The sequence below is a fragment of the Homarus americanus genome, unplaced genomic scaffold, assembly GCF_018991925.1.
Source record: "Homarus americanus isolate GMGI-L3 unplaced genomic scaffold, GMGI_Hamer_2.0 scaffold48406, whole genome shotgun sequence".
In the NCBI taxonomy this organism is placed as follows: domain Eukaryota; kingdom Metazoa; phylum Arthropoda; class Malacostraca; order Decapoda; family Nephropidae; genus Homarus; species Homarus americanus.
The window spans coordinates 3324704-3338934 of NW_024753828.1; the positions used below are offsets into that span (position 1 = coordinate 3324704).

General features: G+C 38.2%; 1 protein-coding gene across 1 annotated transcript in view; it reads left to right on the forward strand.

Annotated features, from left to right (window-relative positions):
- The window catches only part of LOC121855470 (replication factor C subunit 1-like), a 43009-nt gene that overhangs the window by 21822 nt on the left and 6956 nt on the right, over positions 1-14231 (forward strand). The window contains exons 10-17 of the mRNA XM_042350427.1: positions 1882-2028; positions 3740-3969; positions 5030-5224; positions 5935-6086; positions 10853-10970; positions 12677-12822; positions 13280-13493; positions 13989-14168. Coding sequence (XP_042206361.1) covers positions 1882-2028; positions 3740-3969; positions 5030-5224; positions 5935-6086; positions 10853-10970; positions 12677-12822; positions 13280-13493; positions 13989-14168 — 1382 coding nt within the window. The remainder of the gene's footprint in view (positions 1-1881; positions 2029-3739; positions 3970-5029; positions 5225-5934; positions 6087-10852; positions 10971-12676; positions 12823-13279; positions 13494-13988; positions 14169-14231) is intronic.

Here is a 14231-nt window from a genome sequence, read left to right on the forward strand (position 1 = left end):
CCCACATTCGAGCTGCTCTCTGAAAGCATATGCTATCGCTGGATCCTCCAGACACTTAATGTTAAAACCTCTTCCAGTGGCTTGCTGCCTTCGCCGTTTCGGGGTTACGTGAAGTGAGAGCTTGGCTCTGATGAGCCGATGATCAGTGTCAAGTGGTCTGAGCCATGCATGGCACAGGTGATGAGGACATCTCGGTGATCTCTTTCTCTGACATTCATGTAGTCAATGAGATGCCAGTGTTTGGATCGTGGGTGATGCCATGAACCCTTGAACTTGTCGGCCTGCCTAAACAAGGTATTGGTGATAGTGAGGTTGTGTGTAGCACACTTGCTGAGGAGGAGCAGGTCGTTGGGATTAAACTTGTCTAGTCCATTTCTCCCTGTGGTTCCCTGCCAAATGTCAGCATCTCTGCCAACTCTGGCATTGGATTCACAAAGGAGCACAACCTTATCTTCTCTGGGGATAGAGGTTAACACTCTTTCGAGGTCGGCGTAAAAGGCCACCTTGATGTCATCCTCTGTATCCAGTGTTGGGGGCGTATGCACTGATGAAAAAGGCATGACGTGAGTAATTCAGTGGGACTCGGAGCGTCATGAGGCGCTCATTGATCCCAATAGGCATTTCAGTTAGCCAGTGTAGATTGTGTTGGCGGATGGCAAAGCCAACTCCATAAATGCAGTTTCTCTCCGCAGCTGGCTTACCCTTCCAGAAGAAGGTATAGCCAGACCCCCGTTCTGTGAGTTGACCCTCATCTGGGTGCTAGGACTCACTAAAGGCTGCTATGTCGATTTTATACCTAGCCAGTTCTTTTGCCACAAGGGCAGTTCTTCTTTCAGGTCACTCATTTGTGCCAGTATCCAGAAGGGTTCTGACATTCCATGCAGCAACCAAAAGAGGTTGTATGGTTTGTTTTTGTTTGGATCTGTGATTTTTATTGTGATTTTGACCGCATAAGGATGACCTTACTGGGTGCGGTTGCTTAGTCAGGTTGGGATTTTAGGCAGGCTATGTTTAGGGCACCTTTTCTAGCCCCCCCTCCCCATGTGGGGTGAGCAGAGTGGCTCCTCGAAAGGACTGCTTAGTCACACAGGCAGGACTGGATTGCACTGTTGTCTAGATCCCAGTGCATAAGTAACAATTTTATCTGTGCCACCCATGTGCAGAGTTGTGATTAGAAATTCCCGGCAGTCATCTCTGCCTGTCCCCGTCGCCACTCACCCGTCGCCATAGGACTTTTGGGGATATAGGGTTTTTGATGATGATGAGCTGGATGATGGCTGTGCGTGAGTTGATTTATGTGGTAAGGCAGGAGCACAAGCTGCAACCACACATCTTGGCTCTCCCTTTCCCTGATCCAGTGGTGCAAATGTTGCAACAACTGGGGAGAGGGAGAATTGCAATGGACTGCCGATAGCCCAGTTTGTTGGGTTTCGCCTTAGTAGCCTGTCCTTCATGCATTGCTTTCGTCTGCCGGTGTAGTCGTTGGGTTCCCATGGTGGTCACCTCTTCTGCTTATACCGCCGTTGAGGTCTTGTTGGAGCTCCTGACACACCACCACCATAATCACCCCTCTCACCAAAACAATAATTGTCCTATACACCACCACCATAGGTACCCCCCACACCACAATATGGTACTTGCCCCATTGCACATGAAAAAATAAGTATTATTTGAAATATTCTGAGTTGGATATCAGAGTGTTCCACTAATAACAGTTACATTCTGTGGTGCACTGCTTGGTGTTCTAGGATGTACTTTATTGTTTTAATCCACGAATAATACCAGACAAAAAGACGTCCATTATTGGGAATATCTGGTACTGTATTGAGAATTCTGTTATTGAGAGTGTTTATTTTAATGTATCCTTCCTCATTGTTTTAGGAAAGACGACAACTGCTCACCTGGTGTGTAAAGAACTTGGATTTGATTTTGTGGAGTTGAATGCATCAGATGCGAGGTCAAAGCGAACCCTCGATGAAGTTGTGTCAGGATTACTTTCCAATAAAAGCCTCGCGGGATTTGTAAAAAGTAAGTAAATGTTTGCTTAGTTTCTTTCTGGTGTTTTCTTCATTTGGTAAGTGCTGAAGTGGAGGGAGGGTGGATATAAGTTTCTGTTCTACCAAATGTAGGGAGTGGTCAAAATCTGCTCTTAACAGATGTTGGGAGTGTTCAGTCTGCTTAACCTTTAAACAGTCCTACTCCACCCCCGTATTTCACAAAAATGGAATGCGAAGAACACGGAACATTCACCGATGATGGTCATTGTTCCTACAGCTAACTTCCACTTGTGATGGCCACCATCTCTACAGCTAATTCCTGCTGATTATGGCCACCGTCCCTACGACTAACTTCCATTGATGATGGCTGCCGTCCCTACAGCAAACTTCCACTCATGATGGCCGCCACCGTACAGCTAACTACTTCTGATGGTGGCCGCTGTTCCTGTAGCTAACTTCCGCTGATGATAACTGGTTTTTTTTTTTTTTCTTTTACATTCCTTAGTCTATGTTTATATTATACACTATATACTACATTGTTCATGCACTGCTTTAGAAGTTTTGCAAAGAGTGATATTGCTCATAGCACAGCATTAGACACAGGGCAACATCACACACACAGCACAGCAATACCAAGTGTGTTTGCTCACCTTTTCAAGTTTCACTGTACTTATTTCTACACACATGATCAGATTTCTGTGCATATTCTTTGTTCCTGTTGATGCCATTAGTCATAATTTAGCTTATTTTTTGCTTCAAGAGCATTCTAGAAGCCATGGTAATTTTACAACTGAATAAACATAGATCTACATAGTTAACCTCTCGGGATGGAAAACTAAGTATGTTAATCTACAAATTTTAAGATTAATAAAAACTCTACTTATGCAAAATGTTTTGGTAAAATTTCTTCTTACCCAGAAGTTATACAGATTACTGTTCAAAAACAACGATTGAAATAGTACGATGCACATTAACCCTTTAGATGGCAAAGTATCCCTTGGGTATTTTATTCTGGCTAACACCAGATGATTTTATTCAGCTGAGAGAACCTCTGCCCTCTAAGGAGTTAAATATTTCGTACGTAAACTAACTGTACATGTAAAACTTATCCACAACCTATTATTATGAAATGGCACTGTATGCATAGTGATAGACAGAACCTTGAATATTATGCAAGAAAATTAATACAGGCTGTCCCCGACATATGACAGGGATACGTTCTTGTAAATAAAGTGTTGTTAAACAATATATAATGGAGAAAATAATGTAAAAAAAGGGGGATTTTAATTACGATTCTTTGCAGTGAATGTATTGGGATCCCGTTCATAAGTGCGGGTGATGGTAAGTCGGACGGTCGTAACTAAGGGACTGCCTGTACAGGCATCCCTCACTATCTAAATGGGTTAGGTTTCTTGAATACCATTTGGTTATCAAATTTTCAAATAGCAAGCTTACTGTGTTTTGTTTTATTCTTGTATGATTCACAATTCGCATAATATTATGCCTAAAAGAATTATAAACTAACTAAAATGCATATACTGTACTGTACAGTACTGTATACAGTTGGTACGTTACCTTATATAACGGTAGTGAATGACACAAACAGTTTGTTTAATAGATTATTTTTTGTGTGTATGTGGGAAATGAATTAAAGAACTACACTTTTATTATTGAATGAATTGTGTTTTGTATATGGTAGAAATGAAGATATGATTAGTAAACATTTCTTGTGCTTCTCACAGGTAATGGTATTAGAAATCCTAGTTCAAATCACGCCCTCGTCATGGATGAAGTGGACGGCATGTCTGGTAATGAAGACCGAGGAGGAGTTCAAGAACTGATTGCTCTCATCAAGAAATCACAAGTGCCCATCATTGCCATGTGTAATGACCGAAATCATCCCAAAATTAGGTCATTAGCTAATCATTGTTTTGACCTCAGGTTTTACAAGCCAAGGATAGAACAGATTAGGGTAAGTTACTATTATTATGCTTCAGAACTGTACCATATCTGTGTTGCTAATACATGATTGGGTGTTGTAATATCTGGTAGGTCTTATCACTCTTTAACTGCACCTCTTCTTCCCTCCTCCCTTGTGTGGATTTGCCTATGTAAATACATTACCTCAATAAATAGGACTAGCTTCTAATCAGACTTGGTGTATACCTAGTGGCCAGTAAGTACATTATACATTTGAAAGTATTGTTAAGAAGTTCCTTGACAAGAAATGAGATATGTTGCATGCCATACTAGACTACTGTACAATCTTAAGAATTTGTTATTTACATAATACAGGTTATAAATTTTTGGAGAATTAAGTTTTTAAAATAAAACCTCAATACACTGGGCTAATTGGGGCAGACCCTAGTCTGGAAAATGCGAAATTCCAAAAAAAAAAGAATCTATAGGGGGCGTGGACCCATCACAGCTTATCTGGACTGTTTCAAGAAAATCAGTTGTTATAAAGCTATTACTGCACTTCAACAACTAAAGTCTTCAAGTGCATAACAAGGTTATTAAAACAATATTATATCTACAATGAAAATAATAGGATTGATAGAACTCTGGGTTGTAAATCAGACTTAAGTGTTATATGTAGGTATGTATTGTAACCACAGAATCTGTTTTATAAATAAAAAGAAAACTGTATATTGTACTCTACTATAAAGGTAAAAAGAAGAGTGTAGGGGTATATTGTGTGAGGGAGATAAGGAGCAGCAGGTGGGGAGGAGTAGAATGGGTGGGTGACTCCTCCCCAAAGATCCCTTTAACACGTCTTTATGCACTTTGACCACAATTCTCATATCATTTAGGTTCATTTGATGCTGGCTTGATAAATTATTATCATAAAATAATTCAATTTTCCCCAAAAAAGAATCCCACACTCAACACATGTGTCATTCTGGTCGTTTGTTTACACAGTGCAAACCGCTATTATGAGAGGAATAATTATTCTAGTGTTGTTTGGCAGACAGAGCAGTTTGAATGTGTAAAACCACATCAGATATAACAATTTGTCTTTATGTCTACAGGGACCAATGATGTCCGTCTGTTTCCGTGAGGGCATCAAGATCAAACCAGATGCTCTAGATCAGATCATTGTCGGAACAAACCAAGATGTTCGCCAGATTCTCCACCACTTGTCCATGTGGTCAGCCAATCAGCGCAACCTGGAAGTCGACGACATGAAGAGAGAAGCTCAAAGAGCCAAAAAAAACTTGAAAATGGTAAAGTGATCTAACATATAATGATGTTGGGATTTTAAATGTGTTGTAGATATTTGACAAAATTATAGATTGACCATATACTGTAGATTGATTGTTCAGAATATAAACACACACACACACATACAGAGTTAAAACCCCATTATTTTAAATGATAGGGGCTCTGGCCTTTACGAATTATGAAATTTTATGAAATGTGGGGACACCTTCTCCTGAGGGGGGGAAACCCCAATACGTTGGAGCATGATGCAGTCTCATATAATTTATCCCCAGGCCCAAAATGGAGAGGTTTGGATAAATTTTCTTGGAATTTTCTTGGAATTTTTCCATAAAATGCTCCTGATTGTCATTTTCAGAAGCTCGTTCACAGACCCGGGAAGGACAAATTTTTCCCGTAATTTTTTCAGGCCCGATTTCCATTCCGCCTATTGGAGAGTTCCGGGGATTCCAGCTAATGGGGAGATCACTATGTACATTTGAATACCTATCATGCTTAATTAATTTGTTATAAAAAAGTTTTATTTGAACAAAGGCTTCATTGAGTAAGTTTATTTATTTTCATTGCTGTTGATTATGTTTAAACAAGAATGTTACCAACGCCAGAAGGTTGGGGACATACAGGTAATATATACTGTTTATGGTCACACAGTATAGTAATTTATTAAGTTATCCTAAGGTTATGACTTCTGTTATATATTGTCCTCTATACACAGGGCCCCTGGGATGTGTGTAAGGCAGTATTCTCAGAGTCGGAGCACAAGAACATGAGTATACACGACAAATCTGGCCTATTCTTCCACGATTACAACATTGGCCCGCTTTTTGTTCAAGAGAATTATCCTAAAGTTGTTCCTCATGTAGCCAAGTAAGTTTTACTGTGATTTTGTATTCATGTATTTTTTGTGAGGGAAGGAAGACAAGGACTGAAATAGAAACAGCAGTACAGTATTAGAGAGTGTATGGCTGATAGAGGGTCAGCTTAGGGTAATAAGAGGGATTGTGTGAAGATTTGTAAAAATAAGATGGCAGATACGTGACTGAACCAACTAACTGCATGTTGGAATTTGGTTTATTGAATAGGAATTATATTAGTAATTAACTAAGAATAAGAGATTAGTTGTACGTACAGTCGGCCCTTCACATACACTGGTTTAGCATACACGGATTCGCAAATACGCGGATTGCCCCGCCGGAGGAATATTCTGTACATTGAAGTAATTGAAGTACATTCAAATCGCGCGCCATTCAAATCGCGCTCGGCACCGAACACTGGACATCGCCCGCTCCTGCTACCTCACACATACACGCATAGCGCGTCGCTCCCTCACTCGATCAGTCTCGTTGTAACCACGCTTGTGTTGACATCAGCATTGTAGGTCGACCCTGATTTTTTGACCAAAAAATCGTTAATTTATGATATTCCTTGTTTATAGGTCAACCCAAGTTTTTGAGGGTATTAGAACAACAAAACCTTCAGTAAAAACACTCTACGTCCTATAAACTGAGGCTCGCCGTGCCTGAAACACAGAGTGCCGAAGGCAAATTGTTTACCATTTATTATTACGACACTTTACACTGAAACGCAGGTAGTTTCAACAAAAATATTGTATATTTCCATTCAAGTATTTATTCAAGTCAATTAGGAGGGAATATTATTGTAATACAACAGTTTTTTAACTGAAAACCAGTACTGTACACTAATGTACAACAATTTTTATCTCGAGCAAAATATATGACGTTTACATTCAAATTATTGGCTCTTGCAAGGATTCCAGCAATGCAAATTATAATCTCTTTACTTTAGTCTGAGATATTATATAAGATAAAAACTGTAAGCCTAAATAAACCCCTGGCTGAGCAGATGAGGGAAGGAGGGAGGGACGGAGCCAGCCAGCCAGCCAGCGAGGGGTGGGGGAGGGGGGTTGAGGTGATATGTGTGACAGTTTGAGCCGAAGGTCTCTGTGTGTTTATTTAACAGTCTACTACGCTTCTCCCATTTTAAAATGCCAGTGAAATGACCTGGGAGAATATAATTAACATTGCTGGGATTCTTGTAAGACAATGATTAATTTGAATAGCAACATGCTCTAATTTGCACTAGACATAACAATTTTAGTACCGTAATGAAATTAGTACATGTACACTCCAGCTTTGCATTAAGGTCATTTATTTCTTTTAGTATAGTGTGTGCATGTAAATGGATGAAAGTAAATGTATGTAAATCTACCCAAAAATACAGTTGAAAACTTTATACTGTATTATAAAATGTACTACACAGTATTGTACACTAATGTACTACATTTTTATATCTTGAGCAAAATATATGACGTTTATACAGTGGTCCCTCGGTTAACGAGCACTATCCGTTCCAGCAGGTTGCTCGTTAACCGAAAAACTCGTTAACTGAAACCATTGTTTCAATGGGTTTTTGGGTAATTGGTTCCAACTCACCGAAAATTGCCTAAATTCAACAAAAAAGGTAGAAAAGTACACTTACTTTGAGGTGTGTATGTAGAAGGCTCCTGGATGATGATGATGATGATGATGGGAATTAGAATGGGGGTGGAGGAGAAGGGAGAAGAGAAGGCATTGGGGTGGAAGAGAAGTCACCCCATGGCACCATTTCACCCATAAAATTTTAGTTCTCTTGGTGTATTTCAAGATTATTTTCTTTAAATCAACACTGCACTGCATTATATATTGTCAATATGTAAAATATATTTCAAAATGACCAATAATTTGCTTGCAAACACAGAAAAAAAGCGTTTAGTTGAAGAGAGTCTCAAGCAAGATGCTACCTCCACTGAAAACAGAGAGAGACTAACGCCTGTTTGGTGTGTTAACAGGCTGGATGGCACGCCAGAAACTAGTTTCTTTACCTTCAGTTATGTTCAATAATTGTTAAAATGACTAAAAAAGTTAATATTAAACTTTTAAAATTATTGAATAGTATAAACTTCTTGATATTTACTAAAATAGTAAGGAATTTAAGCCCTAGAACCGATTACTGTATTGGCGGACTAATACTACAGCTGGTGGACCGCCAAATGCAAGCGAAAACATGTTGAAGTCGGCTCGTAAAAAACTTGTTAATCAAGGGATTGCTCGTTAACCAAAGTTAAGAATCTTATGGAAGGTAAATCGTTAACCGAGGCGCTCGTTAACCGAGGGACCACTGTATTCAAATTATTGGCTGTCTTGCAAGGATTCCAGCAATGCAAATTATAATCTCCTAATTTTAGTCTGAGATATTATACAGTATAAAATAAACACCTTAAAGAATAAAGTTATCACCAATCTTTTGTCTGGGAACACAAGGAGGCAGGTAGCCAGCGAGCATGGGGGGGGGGTGGGAGGTGACAGAGTGTGGTGTTTGTTTATTTATTTGAGATAAGATGTGACAGTTGGCGCTGAAGGCCTACTGTTTATTTATCATTACTTAAGAGTGAATAAGCTCTTCTCATAATTTGGCACCCAAACGACCTGGGTGAATATAACTTACATTCCTGGGATTCTTGTAAGATAGTGATTTATTTGAATACCTGTATAAACAATCTATATTTGCAATAGACATAACAATTTAAGTACTGTAATCATTTAGTACATGTACAGTACAGGTTTGTTCCATGGTAAAATCTTTTGAACAACGAAAGAAAGCGAGTCATTGTTTTCGTCATTATTTGATCCCACTTTCCACTAATACGTACGTCATTTCAGCAAAAATATTACATTTCCATATTTATTTCTGAGAATATATTCATTCAGTCACAGTTAAGGTAAAATATACTTGTGATGTAATATTTTAATGAAAATACCCGGTATTTAGAAATACGGTACCGTAGTTTTCTTTTGTTTCAAATTTAATTAACAAAGATTGATGTTGCAAATGTAATGAACAAAAATTTATGTACAGTATCTATAAATAAACGTTAAAAAATGAATACTTTATGTTTTACATCGTCCTGTGCATACCATACCATGCATTTGGCTACTTTGGGCTTGCTATGATGACGCAAGAGATCTGCCCTTGCAACTGTACCGACACTCACAGCTGGTGGTGCGTTGGTGCGTCGTTTCCATTGTTTACTGGTAGTTACTGGTAAATATTTTTCAACCTAACGAAACTATTACCCGTTTAGAGGTTGACCCCCAATTTTTTGCCAAATAATTTGGTCTTAAAAACTCAACTACACACAGGTATATACGGTTAATAAGGACATTGGGGGCCAGGGGTTTTTTAAATGGGGGGGGGGGCAGCAAAAGTACACGGATTTTTAACATTCACGGGTATCTCTGTTACCTAATCCCCGCGTATGTTAAGGGCCGACTGTATATGGTTTAAAGATGTATACTGTAATTATTTGGAATAATTGTGATTTGTGTATCAAACTACAGTCAGGTCTCTATCTACATGGTGGTTATATTCTGTTCTTTAAAGACACTTTGCAAATAGAAACCACAAAATGACTTCCCTCATTCATCTAGTAAGTTAATACCGTGTACAGTACATGCAACAAAACATTAATACAAATTTTAATTACAGTATAGTATGTTTAATTTGCTACGAACCTTTAATGATGATGGTGATGATATTGTTGGTGTTGAAATCAGATGTTCAAGGATTGAGTGCACTTATAATCTTATACAGTGGTCCCTCGATTAATGAGTACAATTGGTTCCACAGAGTCAGTCGTTAGCTGAAATTTTTTTAACAATCTATTATTTCAATGGGATATTGGGTAATTGGTTCCAACTCACAGAAAAAGTACATACAAAGTACTGTATACCGGTAATAGAATTAACAAAACATTAAATATAAACTAAATACAGTACCGTACTGTACAGTATACTGTACAATAATAAATAAAAAACAATAGAATACTATATTTTAACTTACTCTGAGGTGTGTATGTCATATTCCTGGCGGCTTTGTTTACATAGCAAACAGCTGATTGTAGAGGCAGTCGATGATGACATGCCATATTCTTTACAGAGTGCATTGGTTCTAATGCCATCTTCGTGTTTCATAATAATTTCCGCACTGTATATTATCAATATGGGTGATTCGATCAGCTGATGGGCGCACAAAAACTGTTCCCTGTACTGTATATATTATCAATATGTTAACTAAATTTCAGAATGACCAATAATTTTAATACAAAAAAAGGCAAAAATATTCAAGAGCACAACTTTCTTGATATTTACTCCACTTGAAGCAAATGTAAACATAGAACCGATTACTGTATTGGCGGACAAGCCGATCACTGATCAGCTGATGCGCACACCAAAGCGTGTTTCTTGTATGGCTGTCGTTAATAGAAGTTGTACTTGTTAATAGAACTGAAAATCCTCATGGGAGCTAATTCGTTAACCGAAATCTCGTAAATTGAACCGCTCATTAATGGAGGGACCACTGTATGCCTGTTTGTCAGATAAAGTTTTGAATTTAAATGTTTTATATTTAGTTTAGTAGAGTTTCAGGGACATGGCTTGCATATTAAGCATGGTTATCAGTTTAATATCTTTGATTTTGACTAGTTTAACTTATTCTGTTTGCCTTTATTCACATTAGACAGAATACTTTCATGTTTGTCTGGATATCCTGTCTTTAATTGTGATCATACATTACAGGGGTAACCGGAATATCACCTTGGAGCAACTAGCTAAGACGGCCAGCAGTCTAGCAGATGGAGACCTGGTTGAAAAAGCAATTAGAAGTAACAATGCCTGGTCACTCCTCCCTACACAGGTGAGTCAGGGGGAGAGTTTGGTAACAGTCTTTTTTATGAAACTCCCCGGTTGTATAATGAAACAGACATGTGCATGTTTTGATAAATTGATCAGTATTATCTATTGGTGAAACAAGTACAGTACTAAATACATATTGTATTTGGGGGTATCCCTCATTACTGTTAATTCACTTGACGTTAATTCGGTTTAGTGTTAAAAAAAGTTTTGACCTCCTTTGTCACTTAACCCTTTAGGTGCGTAATTAAATTTCGCGCCGGTTCCTGAAAAGTGTCAATTATCCTGCCAAAAATGAATTTCATATAATCACATTTTCTATATGTTTTTCTTAGAGAACTTTTAGTATATTTTCCAAATCTGGAACAAAAATTCACATATGTGTGCAAATTTTAGAGAAAAAATGACATTTATACCCAAAAATGCAGGAAATTGGTATACATCAATGTCTGGTATATGGCAAATATATTTAATCAATTTGGTTACTAAACAGCAAATTTAGATATGTATTACATATTCAGATAATATCAAACAAAATAGTACAAAAATAAGCTATATTGCATTCAGGAAATACTCCTATACCTCAATACATAATATGTCCGCATGTCGTCTCATTTGGGGAAGTTTTTTCAAGGCCGTGGGATATCCCCGCTTGTCGCATTTAATTAATATAATATTTTGGGCGGGTTTACCCGCATGCCGCATCCAAAGGGTTAATGTTAGGTCAAAATTGGGTTTAGCTAAAACATTTAGCTCCGATGATCATATCTGGGACAGATTTTGTTTCATCCGTGGGTCGGTCAGAGGCAGCAGTCTGTGAAGTATTATACTGTTTTCTTTTATTCATTTTTGTATAACTTTCTTTATTTGGGGTAAAGTACTTTGTTTATCCATGTATGTAACTGTATAATTGTCACGATTTTTCACTCAGAGCGTTCTCGGTCCATATTTCATGAAAGAACTAGAAACAACAGTGCTACTGCTTATACTCCTAAGCTACAAAGAAGAGTTACTAGTATATTGCTTTTACATCTGCTAATTGATATTTAACCTCCTTAAATATATGAGGCATTTAGAGAGACAAGGGTAAAGTGACTGGTCGTGAAAATCTGTGCCGCTAAATCCCTCATATTATTGACATTTTTTTATTATTAAACCCTTTATAGCTTTTAAATTCCTTAATTTTATATTTAAAAAAAATGATAAGTTGTTTTATGTTTTTATAAATAAAACATTGTATGGTAAGCTGACAGGCAGATTCGCTTGCCCAGTGTCATTGTTTTCATATGATCAGTCAAAATCCAACTGTACATTTTGCCAACAATACCATGTAGACTTATTCACTTTATCAACTATGGTGCGGAGACTTTATGTGCCCTGTCTAGTTTTATATCTGTTGGAAGGGTCAGCCATGCCTGATTGCATATAATGTTCACCATCCATTATGAAAGTCACTAGTTTGATCCTAGGACACCCCTTAGTCCACCTAAATGTAAATGGGGCCCAAATTTTACAGTTAGGGAAGTGACATTGATCAAGTGCTGTGCCAGCCATGCTGTCTCCTTGGGTAACAAAGCCTTAGACAACAGAGTACAATATCCTCATTGTTCCAAACAGTCTGTCGAGGCCTCTGAGACCCACTCACTATTTTTGTAAAATTACTGATTGTTTCCTAGTTTGTATTTGCAATAATGTCATCCATTATTTCAGGCCATGTTCAGCAGTGTGATACCAGGTGAGTACATGTGTGGACACCTTGCATCACAGATAGAGTTTCCACGTTGGCTCGGCAACCACAGTCGTCGCAACAAATTTGACCGATTCATGCAAGAGCTTCAGAAGCACATGAGACTCAAGTATGTCATACTATGAGCGCTAAAGATAGTTTTATTAGTTTGTTATCAACTGTCACACCACATTATAGATAATATTGTCTCATTTGTTTCAAGTATAATGATATGGTATCACTTCAATGATGCATTTGTATGGTATGTTAATATTTCCTTTTAGAAACATAAAAGTTACTCTTATACATTAACTGAAATAATTTTGTTTATGTATTATTTGAAATATCTATCCATTTAATACTCTTAATCTTCTTCCACTTTTGTGGACAAAATTGGAAAGGGCAAAGACAAGTAGAAATATTCACATATACTGTACTCCTTACATCCTCAACAAGACTATGCAATAGACAAAGTAAATCTAAATAGCCACATTGATGCACAAAGCTACTTATTAATTTAAGTGGGTTGTATTAAGATTATCCAAATCAAGTAATTAAAACGTTTAATTCATAACTACAATCCACAGAATTTCCGGTAGTAAGCTTGATGTTGGCTTAGACTACTGCGGCTCCCTCAGAAGTGCTATAACAAATCCACTGGTTCAACACGGAGGGGAGGGCGTCTCAGATGCCGTACGAGCTATGACATCATATGACCTCCTACGCGAAGATCTGGATGCTCTGTTGGAGTTATCTCAGTGGCCAGGCATGACGGATCCCATGAGTAAGGTGGAGAGCAAGGTGAGTGGCCATTATGAACCTGGTAGGTTTATTAGTCAATGTTTATAAAGTATTTATCAAGTTAAGTTGTAGGAAGTCCACTGAAAATATAGAAATTTGAAAGACTGTGCAGTTGAAAAATGACATGGTGTAAAAATCACTTGAAGTAGAAGAGGACACACACACACACACACACACACACACACACACACACACACACACACACACACACACACACACACACACACACACACTGACTGAGAACACACACTGACTGAGAACACACACACACTGACTGAGGACACACATACACACTGACTGAGGACACACATACACACACTGACTGAGAACACACATACACACTGACTGAGGACACACACACACACACACACTGACTGAGGACACACAAGTTGGGCACATCTTGAAAAACCATAGTACATGAAGGCAACTGTCTACACCGGAGGGTCACTCCTCCCCAGCACCTGCTCTACTAAATGTTTTATTTGTGGTTTGTAGGTGAAAGCTGCCTTTACTCGTACCTACAACAAAGAGAGCCATTTAACTCCATTTGCTGCACCGTCCATCACTAAGAAGAAGAAGGGAACTAAAGTAGGAGGGGAAGATATGTATGGAGATGAGGAAGAGGAGGAGGAGGATGAAGAGGAGGAAGATATTTCCTCAAGTGCCATGATAAAGGTAATGGTGTACTTAACTTACATTTGGAAAAGATGGCACTGAGCTCATGATGACTCGTACCTT